The sequence below is a fragment of the Leopardus geoffroyi genome, chromosome C1 (assembly GCF_018350155.1).
Source record: "Leopardus geoffroyi isolate Oge1 chromosome C1, O.geoffroyi_Oge1_pat1.0, whole genome shotgun sequence".
NCBI lineage: Eukaryota > Metazoa > Chordata > Mammalia > Carnivora > Felidae > Leopardus > Leopardus geoffroyi.
In genome coordinates this window covers 20051536-20064128 of record NC_059328.1, presented here as the reverse complement: position 1 = coordinate 20064128, position 12593 = coordinate 20051536, and the positions used below count along the sequence as shown (strand labels likewise).

The 12593-nt window shown below is 43.0% G+C and overlaps 1 protein-coding gene across 3 annotated transcripts in view; it reads right to left on the bottom strand.

Annotated features, from left to right (window-relative positions):
* The window catches only part of ARID1A (AT-rich interaction domain 1A), a 69000-nt gene that overhangs the window by 32718 nt on the left and 23689 nt on the right, over nucleotides 1-12593 (bottom strand). For all 3 annotated transcript variants that reach the window (XM_045476202.1, XM_045476203.1, XM_045476204.1), the window contains exons 2-4: nucleotides 10544-10756; nucleotides 8738-9190; nucleotides 7421-7537 (exon numbers count right to left, since the gene is read on the bottom strand). In XM_045476202.1, the coding sequence (XP_045332158.1) occupies nucleotides 7421-7537; nucleotides 8738-9190; nucleotides 10544-10756 (783 nt within the window). The remainder of the gene's footprint in view (nucleotides 1-7420; nucleotides 7538-8737; nucleotides 9191-10543; nucleotides 10757-12593) is intronic.

Below are 12593 nucleotides of genomic sequence, written 5' to 3'. Positions count from 1 at the left end.
CTTTTCCTCCAGCCCTCAGAAACCAGGTCCTCTCCACACCTAAAAAGGATCCCAATAACCTGCTTCATGACAGATCCCACTTTATATTCCTTGAAATATAAATTCGATGTGGACCATTCCCCCTCGCCTTTGGCTTCCATAAATATGACACAATCCTGGTCCTACTCAGAGCTCACCAGCTATCTGCTGGGCGCTTCTACCAGATGACTGCAGGCATTGTCCAGGGTTCCATCTGACTCCTCTCTCCGTAAGCCATGGGCTGGGAGGCCTCCTTCAGGCCACAGTTTAACTGTTAATCACTATACACACAGCTCTCCAATTCTATCTAGTCTCAGCTCTTTCCCAAGTTGCAGTCTCCTCTCTCCAACTAGCAACTCAGCATATGTTTTTGTCTTGTTTTTTAAGTAGGCTCCACACCCAACGTGGAGCTTGAATTCACCACCCTGAGATCAAGAGTAGGATGCTCTGGGTGCCTGGGTGGCTCAGTTGGCTAAGTGTCCAACTCTTGGGTTTCAGCTCAGGTCATGATCTCATAGTTTCATGGGTTCGAGCCCCATGCCAGGGTCTGCACTGACAGTGCGGAGCCTGCTTGGGATTCTCTGTCTCCCTCTCTCTCTCTCTGCCCCTCCCCCAACTCACACTGTCTCTCTCAAAATAAATAACTTAAAAAAGAAAAAAAAAAAAGAGTAGGATACTCTATCAACTGAGTCAGACAGGCACCCGTAAGTATTTTTTTTTAAGTTTCACTATATGGAACTTAACTTCTCCCCCAAAATGAGTTTTCCTTTTAACTTTTCCGTCAACGAGACCTTTCTCCTCACCTCCTTCAAGATCATTAAATTTTCTACCCAGTAGAAGCCACTTTCTCTCAGATCTATACATTTTTTCCTGCATACCTCATAAATGGGACTAGGTGGCTATGCAAATGAGACAAAGGGGTACAACTCCACACCTCTCACCAGAATTTTTTCAACAGTTTAACTTCTGCCCTTGCTTCCAGACTCTCCCCTTTTCAAACCACACTATACACGAGTGGATTATTTTTTATAACATTAGTTTTATCACGTTACTGCTCTAATTCCATATCTAGTCTGCAGGCCTGTAAGATCAAATCCAAATGGCTTACTTGGCCCACCAGGGTCCTAATCCCTTTAATCTAGCTTTCCTTCCTGTTACTGTCCACCCCCTGGAAGCTGGATCCTGACCAGCCCCCTAATATCATCTATACTATACCCCACCCCCACCTGGCCTCTGCTCAGGCTATACTTTTCTTTTTTAACCACCCAAGTATCTCCATATCTAGGTCATTCTAAACTTCTGCCATGATGTCTTCCCTCAACTATGTAGACATAAATGACCACTGACTTAACCAAACTTGGCAGTATCCATTATGACATTCAGGTATACATTCTTCTACCTGTTTTACTAATGAAACAGAGAAGGATCCTTGAGGGTAGCAACCATGTCATATTCAGAATCACAGGCTGCCTCAGAAGTCATCAAAGTCTAACCCTTGTCTAATGCCTGCCTGCCTTCTATAGAATGCCCACAGCAAATAGTGTGCTAGCTTTTACTCCAGGGACAGGAAACTTACTCACTTTTTTTTTTTTTTTAAATATTCTCATCCTCCAGATCACAAAAGAACTTGAATGTCACACTTGGCCTTAAACCTACAGGCAACAGGTAGCCAGAAGCTTTTAAAGCAGTAATGTTAACTTGCCAGATTTGACTTTTTAAGATGATTACAATGAGGACAGACTTGGAAGGAAAAGAAGTAGAACAGCTGGGAGTCTGGGGGGAAGACACTAGGTGAGAAGTAACAGGGGACTTAAAAAAAAAAAAAAAAAAAAAGGCAACGGGTAGGACGGGGGAAACCAGATCCAAAAGCCATTTCTGAGGTAGACTGGGATTTGGTGGCCAACTTCTAGAAGGGCTTCAGTGACGAGTGCCACAGAGCGGAGAACTCCCAGGGTGGTGTTGGCAGTGCAAGGTCTGCCTTACCCCAGGAATAGACTGCACTGAGCCCACAACTGTGGGCAGACTATTTCTCCCAAGTCTCTCTTCTCTCCACCTTTTTCAAGTCAGAGCCTTCCCTCCAGATCACCAAGAGTCAAACTACAGTTTAAGTCACCACTGTTATTCAAGTTACCATTGTGGCTTCCTAGTCTTCTGATTTTTTTCTTCCCCTTTCGAAGGGCTACCTAAGCTCACTATTATTCAAGTATGGTTTTTAGAACTCTAGCACCACCTGAGAGCTTGCCAGAAATGCAAACTGTTAGGTCCCACTCTACACCCAGAATCTCTGGGTAGAGGTCAGTAATCTGTGTTTTAATTAATCTCCAGATGATTCTTAGTGCATGCTAAAGTTTGAGAAGCACTGATCTAGCTAACCTTTCTAGATCTGGATTTTCAATTCTATATCTATTTTCCACCACTGAATGGAAATTGTATTCCAAGTAAAATTTCAAGACTAAAATGTAAATTTACAAATGTGCCTCAGTAAGAAAAAAAATTGGGAAGCATTCTCTAGGGAAACCACATACACTTGAATGAATTACTTAAACAGAAGCTTTTATTTATTTATTTTTTTTTTTAAGTTTTTATTTATTTTTGAGACAGAGACAGAGCATGAGCAGGGAAGGGGCAGAGAGAGAAGGAGACACAGAATCTGAAGCAGGCTCCAGGCTCTGAGCTGTCAGCACAGAGCCCGACGCGGGGCTTGACCTCACAGACTGCGAGATCATGACCTGAGTCGAAGTCGGACGCTCAACCGACTGAGCCACCCAGGCACCCCAAACAGAAGCTTTTAAAGAGCTTTTAAAGAGCAACTCCAAGTCATTCCCAGAAATGATTATAATCAAAAGTCAGATACCAATTTTCAGATGAGACCCTTAAAGATTTTGCCCCAAACTAAAGAAACCCCAAACAAACCCATTTTGTTTGCTTGTTCACCCATCCCTTACAAGAACCTTCTTCTCTTTTTTTTAATGTTTATTTATTTTTCAGAGAGAGAGGGAAAAAAAAAATAAACAGCGGGGGAGGGGCAAAGAGAAAGAGGGAGACACAGAATCTGAATCAGGCTCCAGGCTCTGAGTTGTCAGCACAGAGCCTAATGTAGGGCTCAAAACCATGAACCGTGAGATCATGCCCTGAGCCAAAGTCGGATGCTTAACCAACTGAGCCACCCAGGCACCCCAAGAACCTTCTTACCACAAGGTGAAGTAGTAGCTATTTTACAAGACAGATGACAAACCCTAACCCCACTTCTTCCTAAGGCCACTGTCAGGAAGCACAAATAAATTAACCCATCCTCTACCATGGAGTTTGGGCTTTCCTGTAACAGGTTGTGATACCTGCCTTGCCCTAGTAGTGAAAACAACAATCTTATAATATGGTCAAGCTGTCCCCTGTCAGACACACACTTTGTGAATGAACAATGTAATAGATGCTGCTCAGTGGAGCCTACTTTATGCCAGGCACTAGGATGCCAAGGAACAAGACAGTCAGCCCTCATGAGTTTGTGTTAAATAAGTAACACTTATTTAAATTTGAAATTACACTTGAGAAAGATACTGACGAAAAAACATGGGTGCTAAGACAGTCTATTTTAGCAAAGGAACCTGACACAGTTTGGATTAGTGGATTTCTACCAGGGCTGCAAATCATAGTCACCTGGGACAGCCTCTAACCACAGCAAAGCCCAAGCCCCACCCCCCGCCAAACAATTCAGAACTCTGAACCCTGGCCACTGGATTTTAAAGATCGTTTGTTCCCCAGGCATTTCTGACATGCAGCCAAGGTAGAGAACCACTGGTCTGGGGCATCATGTGATAGATATTAGGGGTAGATAGGTCATTAACACAGTGCCTGCCCTCCAGAAGCTTACCATCAAGTGGAAGAGACCAAGTAAGTAGAGGTATCAGCAAATTGCTCTAGTGACATGAAGGAAAGAAACCTCAGATATTGGATAGTGTTTCCCTTGGTACAAGGATGGGGAGGTGATCTCAGAGAGCTATATAAGGTGCTTTTACCTATGTCAGCAAGGTTTGCTTGCTAACGATGGGTCCTCAGGCTGAATCATTCTTTGTATCTTTTAATTTTTTTTAGTGTTTATTTATTTTTGAAAGAGACAGACAGACAGTGAGCAGGGAAGGGTCAGAGAAAGGGAGCCACAGAATCGGAAGCAGGCTCCAGGCTCTGAGCTGTCAGCACAGAGCTTAACGTGGGGCTCAAACTCACAAAACTGCGAGATCATGACCTGAGCCGAAGTTGGACACTTAACCGACTGAGCCACCCAGGAGCCCCTCTTTGTATCTTTAATAGGTCTTAAATATTGCAGAGTTGTTTTATTTATTTATTTATTTATTTATTTATTTATTTATTTATTTATTTAGCATTTATTCATTTTTGAGAGACAGAAACAGAGCGTGAGTGGAGGAGGGGCAGAGAGAGGGAGACACAGAAGGCTCTGAGCTGTCAGCACAGAGCCCAATGCGGGGCTCAAACTCATGAACCGCAAGATCATGACCTGAGCCAAGGTCAGACACTTAACCGACTGAGCCACCCAGGTGCCCCTGTTTTTTGTTTTTTAAATAAAAACTGACTTCAGTCCGTGAGGGCATCGCAGAAGTTATTTAAGCTGAGTTTTGACACTTGATTAGGAAGGAGTTTTCTGAGGAAATAATCTTAAATATGTAGTCTGAAATATGAACAAGAATTAGGAGGAAATGTGTATTAGGCAAGGGAAGGGTCTGTGCAAAGGTCCAGAAGCAGAAAAAAGCATGGGGCCTTATAAAAACTGAGAGGAAGTCGACAGCAAGGCAAAGAGCAGAAAAGGATGAAACAGAAGTTCTCAAAGTGCCATCCCTGATCTAGCAGCATCAAGTGATTTGTTAGAAATGCAAGGTCTCAGGCCTCATTCCAGATCTAAATCAGAAGCAGGGGGCAGCCTATGTAATATTAAGGATTTTGGATTTTATTCTAAGATTAATGAAAAATAACTGAGAGGTTTTAAATAGAGGGATAACATAATCAGGATAATAGCAGCTAAATGGTCTGGCATTAATAGCTGAGCAAAAACTCCTCAAAATCTAATTTTTGTAATAATCAGGATCAGAAACCATAATGAGTCTTTAAATCAAGGGTCACAATCATAATGCTTTTAAGGCTAAGTGGGTAAGGTGAATGAGCGAAGAGGGTGATGTGGAAAACTGGAAAGGCTGCCCTCCAGTCAGCTGCTAGCTACTGTTCTGGAGCCACACACAAAGAGGTGCCCCCTAGACATCTGCTGAGTGAAGGAATACACTGGGAAACCTAGGGATCCCTGACACAACCGCTTAAGAAAAGAGAGGGCCCCTTCTAGGGAATCCCAACTTCTCCTTTCTTCAGATGTGACGGTTTCCCAGCCTGGCTAGGCAAATCTGGCATCAAACCAAAATTTCAAAGAATAACCACCTTTTGTTTCTTAGTCCAAGTAGCAGAGGGATAAAAAGCAATTCAACAAACAAGATGCCAATAACCCAGCCAGCTCACCTCCCACATAGAGCTTCTACCACAGAGCAAATGACCCATTTGGATGAATCTATAGTAGAAGCCTGAGCTTGGGAATGCTGCTTGTGATAGGCTGCCCAGGAACAATCCTCCCCTGGGCCCACAAAGCTGCCAGCACCCTCCCTTCAGCAGGTCAAATCAGAAGCTCTGGCTCAAGGCTCTCAACCGTTAGAAGACATGCAACATGTTTGTATGCTAGGCTTCCCAGGACTAAAAAACAACAAATACAGTTCTGTTGAAAGCTTACTAGAAGCAAGCAGAAACTTTTTGATGGGGAGCAACTTAAAGCACCGGCAAAAACCCACTGACTTGGTTTCTTGCCACAGTAGCACCTCACCAAGATTTACCTACAGACCACAGATGATGAGGGAGTGGTTACACATTTCTGAGTGAATCAGGTTAAAAAACACGTTCCAGTGAGGTTCAGGATGCAGAAAAGGATTGCGACAGATGTTTGTGAAAAGGGAACAAAAAGGGACTGCCTTATTCAGACACATCCTCACCCAGTTCCTCAACTGAGAAAGTGAAGGGTCTCAGACTCCCATCTGACAGTGGCTACTTGTCCTGGCCTGGGATGCCTGCACAGCAGGTACCCAGGGACTCCGCAGATCTTGCCCTACTCAGGTCATGGCTCAGAGATCTTCAGGGGAAGCCCCGAGAGGCTTCATGATGAACAGAGTTCCTGCTTCCTACCTCTTCCTTAAAGATCCAGAAACCATTTTCTCCCAAGTCAGAATAACTGAAGAGACAGGCTTCAAATCTGAGTAGAATCAAAATTTCAAAAGACTTTTATCTAGATACATGTGGCTGAATTCCTATTTACTAACAACTGAAGCACGATTTGCCATGGAGGGTTTGATACCTACTGTCTTAACTAGATTTCAGAGCAGCCCATTTTATTCCTGTGCCCAGATTAATTTTCAGAGTCTGACTGACTTGCCTACATATAGCACCAGAGCTAAGATCTGGGGCAAATGTTCCCAGAACCAGTCTACTGTTAACTAGTTGGTGCCATCTCTCAGGTATCATGTAGAGTCTCTATGCCCTCAGAAGTGACGATGATCATATCTGACATTTATGTAGGGTCAGATATTCATAAGCACTCTATTTTAACTTATCTCACGTTAGTAACCACCCCACAAAGTGGGTACTTTTAGTTTCATTTTACAGATGCAAAAACTAAGGCATGGCAAGGTTAAGTGACTTGCCCAAGGCTACAGTTAGTGGCAGAGTCAAAAGGTAGACTGAGTAACAATGGCTCCACAGCCCAAGCTCTTCATCAGCAGACTGTACTGCTGTTCTCAGGATACAGTCGGTCCATCCATAAACACCAATCAAGGATCTGGGCACCAAGCACTTAACTAGACAAAAGCACCTATTCACACAAAACAACCAGAAAAACTACTTTTACTCAGTCTATGCTCAATGCAATAATCCACGCTGAATGCACCCCCAAATCATACTTCCTAGCTAAACACTGAGACAAAAACCTAAAAATTAAGCCCTGAAAAGTAAGGTGAAAACATCCCTGAGACCTCTCTCCCCTTTGGTGGAGAGCACATAGTGCTTCCAACATCTTCATCATCTCTGTCCCTCACCTGGCCCATGCCGCAGAGTCCAAGATTTAAAAAACAAAACCCCAAACCAAAAAACTCTAAATAGAGATCACAAACTTATTCTCCAGGCAGGGAGCCAAAACAGACATTCCACAAGGTCAGTCCATAAATTCCTATTTAGAATTTTCAACCTGAATTCAAGGAATAGCTCATTGTTTATTTAGGTCATACCACCAAAACACCCAACCAGAAACCAGTTTTCTTTGCTTTCCTCTCTGCCCCAACATCTTTTAGAGGTTGGCAAGAATACTCACAGGCAAGCTTGAGGGTCTTGACTGAAGACTCAAGTTCATATCTTCTTGCCCTCCCTTACTGGAGGTCATTGAGGGGGCTGAGGATGCCTGAGACCCAAATGAATCTTGAGATAACTCCTAAAATAAGAAAACAAAAGCTGTGAAGGCCTGGTACTGATAAACCAGGCAAGCTTGCTTCATGGTTAATGGGCTATGGGGCTGTCTCACAGAGGGCCAGTGAAAGCAAGAAACTGCCCAATTGCCCGCAATATTATCTGAAGGCAGAAAAATACAAGGTGTGGCTCTTAAGACACATGTCAAGGAGCACCAGGTGATGTACGGAATTGATGAATCGCTATAATATACACTTGAAACTAACAGAACACTGTGAACTAATTGGAATTAAAAAAATAAAGTTGTTGTTGGATCAAAAAAAAAAAGACTTGTCAAAATGGATGTAAGACTCTTTCTGAATGGCACTGCTGACCATTTATCACCACAGAGTGTTGTTTCTTCGAGTTAAATGTTGAAGTATGGCTAACTATAATTTTATGTATCAAGGAATGAGACTAATTAAAAAAAAAATCCCTCTGCATTAAAATGAGTCCTGCTTCCTTCAAAGACATTGCCTTAGGATGAGATATTCATTCCAATAATGCTACCAATGCACAGAATCTTTAGTGGATCTGTCACCACTCGGTCATTTCTTCTCTTTTTTGCTTTTTAAAGAATAAAACCCAAATTGTTATTTTTAAGCTTTATCACCTACCTTGTTCACAGACATGACTACAAATGAATGTTAGCTATTTCCTAAAATCAAATCCACCTTCAACAAATGAAAGGACTCGCCACCATGGAAAATATCCTAAGCTATGTGATGTCAGCTCTGATGGCAGTTTCAAATGAAGGGGTCCGAAATACTTTGAGCAATAGCAGAATGTAATGGCAGTTGGAATGAATGTACAGTACAGCCTCCCAAAGCAACTGTTTTTAAAAAGACCAAACTCACTTAGATGTTCAAGTTCTGAACGCTAGTATAAAAATTAAAAACAAAACAAAACAAAACAAAAACAGTCCCATTATCTTTAATTTCTTATCCATCTATGCAACTTTCCATTGCCCTATTTCTTCATCAGTAAGGAAAGGTACAGGTTTTTATGCAGTTAAGGTTATGCCTTTATTAGTTCAATCAATCCAGTTAGCATGTTTACCCAGAGTTTAATTGGTTTTTAAGTGCACATTTGAGAACCAGTTTGTATGGCAAAATTCTCGGGACAACCAATCCCCGAGTTGCCTGTGGTCACATGTAGGGAAGGGTGAAAGGCAGAGGTGCCTTACCTGCGGTGGAGGGAAGCGCTGCTGGGAATAGGCAGTTTGCTGGGACTGCTGAGACTGGGGCTGAGGGTACGCAGCCTGCTGGGAGAGCGTCGAGGAGGCTGGCTGCTGAGGTTGCTGCTGCTGGTAGGGAGACTGTGCCTGTGGCTGTGAGTAGGGGGGCTGGCTCTGGGGGTGCTGCTGCGTCGTGGATTGCTGGGAGGGGTATGGAGTCGGGGACTGCTGATGTGGAGGCTGGGATGGCTGCTGGGAATAGGGAGGCTGAGAAGACGGGAGCTGTGGCGGCTGAGACTGCGGCTGCTGCTGATAGGAAGGCTGGGCGTGAGGGTTCTGGGATGGTGGCTGCTGGGAGTAGGGTGGCTGCTGCTGCTGGGGGTGAGGACTTTGCTGGTTGTAATATGGAGTCTGGCCCTGTTGACCATACCCACTGGGGCCTTGTTGTCCATAAGGAGGAATCTGTAGGAAAGGAAAGGATACTTTTAGCACAGACTCTTCTGGATGAAGAAAGGTATTCTGTCAGAAGCTACGCCCTAAGGATGGGTATAGAAAGCAGGCAAGCCAAGCCTCCCACTTAGAAGGCCCATGGTTTCTCCTACCATCCCTCTCTCAACTGAGCCAGGAAGGACAGCCAAGCTGGGTTACTAGTTGGTTTGTTTACAAGTAGAATGCATTCATCCACAGAAAATTTACACTATTTAATATTTGAGCAACTTACAAGAGTTCAAGAGCAGCTGTTTTTACCAATGAACCTACTCTTTTTATCATGGCCTAGACTGTTTTTGTAAGTGCTAGGAATCTGCACCCTAGCCACAACGAATAGTCAACAGCAGCCTGGCTCAGCCAACTGAAAACTGGGTTTAGTAACCCAGACAGTGTGCAAATCTCTAAGCTACTCGGGCTCTCTTTTTCATTTAGTCTTCATTCAAAAAATATCTGAAAGCCTACCTGTTTACTTGTACTAGGCATGATTCTAGGCACTGGGGATATATTTGGTAAGCAGGCAAAACCAAAAAACAACAAAAAACAACCAACCTAATAATATCTACCCATCTTTTCCTCCGTTTTCTCATCGGAAAAAAAATCCAAACAAAAGAAAGCAAAATAAAACAAACAACAAAAAACCCCAAAGTGACAGTATCCTATTTTCTATATTTAAGAGCATACTTTAAAGTCTTAGAAGTAAAGTTAGGTTTTATATTCTGTCCATCACCATTTTCAGTATGAGTATTACTCAAATATAAATGATAGAAAATGCTGTCAAAACAAAAAAAATGACAATAAAAAGATAATGGTGCAGATGGCCAGACGAGGAGATGAGGTAAATCTTAACATTTATAACAGCACTGTTAGCATCATTATGGTTCGGTCTTCCCCTTCTCTTCTATTCCCAGTCCCTCCTAACCATTCATTTTGAATCAGCTATATGCTGAAGGCCTTGGGAAACGTGAAGGGTCTTTTCCATCCCCAGGGCTCATGGCATGAGGGGCTTTTCTTGGTAGCAGTGGATAGGTGCCTAGCTGCTGCCTTTCTTCCCACCTTCCCAGAGATCACTACTCAGTGAATACAAGCAGGCCAGCCAGGTCAAAGAACACAGATCTGTACAGCCTGTGGCCAGGGAGTTTTCCTTCAAGCACACAGGGGATGGTACCCACAACCTTGGCCTTGTAAGCAGCCTACTGGAGCCAAATGAGTTAGTTGGTCTATCCTCCTTTCAAGAGATTTAGATGCCAGAGACACATTCTGATTCTATAACTCAAGACCAGATCATGGACAGCAACAAGGGTTAAGGTAACTGGAGTCACCATCTACCTGCTGTGCATAAGAGAGGCCGCCCATGGTACTCTGCGCCCGGCCCTGCATGGCCATCGGGTACCGCTGAGGGGTCTGGGACCCATATGGCTGCCCTGGGTACCCATGTCCTTGCTGCGGTCCTGATGAAGGTCCCTGTTGTTGCGAGTATGGGTTAGTCCCGCCATATGGCTGAGGTCTCATCTTGCCCATCTGATCCATTGGACTGGATGGCTACAAAATAAAAAGCATTTCATTAACCTGAAGCTTTGATAGCCCCTGGCCAATATGAACATAAACCCAAGCGTATAGGTCTGTATGCCACATAGAAAAACAGTTACTGTGAAAAAGTAATGGTACAGACCCAGTAACCCGTGGGCAAGTCACTTAACCTTCCTCAGAACCTTGATTTTATCATTTGCAAAATGAAAATACCACCATGAAAGCATCTTGTATAAGTGTGGTACTACTTGAGATCCAAGGGAAAAACCATGTATAGAGCAATGAATATATGTACTCTATGATGCAGAAAATCAGAACAAAGGCCCTGCAAGCTGGGAGAGGACATTGCTGCTATATCTTGTTCAACACCACCAAAACTAATGCTTCAATACTGTGGTTGGGAATTCAAATACATAAGCATCTAGATGTTTCCATTCTTTAAATAGTAGAATCCCTTTTCTGCAGATCTGTAGACCGTTCATACTATGGCACAAGCACTTAAATTTATGCTTTCTTCAAAATGGGTAACGTGGCTAAGTTACAGTTGTTGAGAGCCTTGGGCATCTCAACTGAAAAGTTCATCTCCTTTAATATTCAAGAGTTTGAATGTGTAAGAAGGATTATAACTTTTGTCTCTTTAAAGGACAAGGCATAGAGGTATACCAATAATGGAAACTCAAAGTACAATTCACAAGTATTTGGCTATACGTATAGCTTTCCTTCAGCTCTTTGAGTGACAAGTTCAATCAGCTCATTCACTTTCTGACATAACTCTACCCTACTGGAGCTACATAGGATAGAGCCCAGCATATTTCCCAGCCAGAGATGCCTACCCATATCGATGTGGGCATGGGGGTGGGGTAGAGGGAGTGTCTCTAAACACCTTAAATAGATACACCCAAGTTGAGAAGTAGGCTTGGACCAGACACAAAACTTGGAAACTAAATTTTAATTTGGGAATGGGCAGTAGATATTAATACCCTGGACCTGAAGATCATTAGCTCTCAAATTAAGAAGGAGTTCAGTAGTTCTCAAACTTTAGCCTGCATCAAAATCAGCTAGAGGGCTTGTTAGAACACAGACTGATGAGACCCACACACCTGGGGTATCTGACTCTGTAGGTTCAGGGTTGGGCCTTGCATACATATCTGTAATAATTCCCCAGTGATGTTGATGCTGCTGGTCCAGGAGCCACACTTAAGAACTTTATATCTAGGGTCCCCCTTCCTGTTCCATTATTCTGTAGTTAGTAAATTATTCTATAATTTAAGGTGTGTAAGACCTTAAAACAACAACAAAACCCCTCTAAGGGGAGGGAGGCACATTCAGATAACTGGTTCTCTGTACGTATCTTTCTTGGGGGGCAGAGTACTACATAATTATTTTATAATAGAGGGAAAGTCAAGCTATCATGAGGAAAATGGATAAGACAAAAAGCTACAGAAACTATTCTTCTAAATACCAAGAGGAAAAAAGCTGAGGCAAAATTCTCTTAGGCTACAGCAAAATCTCAGCTAAAAAGGTTAGCAATGATGATGGGAGCACCCTTCAAGTTTCTAAACTACAGTGAATCACAGTAAAACTGTATCCCAAATTACTACTACATGTCAACATTATTAAAGTGTTGTTTCAATCATCCTACATAAACCATTTTTGTTTAAGTCCTGCCTCTGTGTCAGAAGCTCTAAGAAAGCTCTCAGTCATTAATTTTGGAGCTACACAGATTCTTTTGGGGCTTTTTAGGAAATTCAGATTTAACAACAATTGGACTAGTGAGTAATAAATGGCATGTGGTCTTCCCCAGATACACCTGGCAGTGAAGCCAAAACACCACCAGTCCTCCCCATAC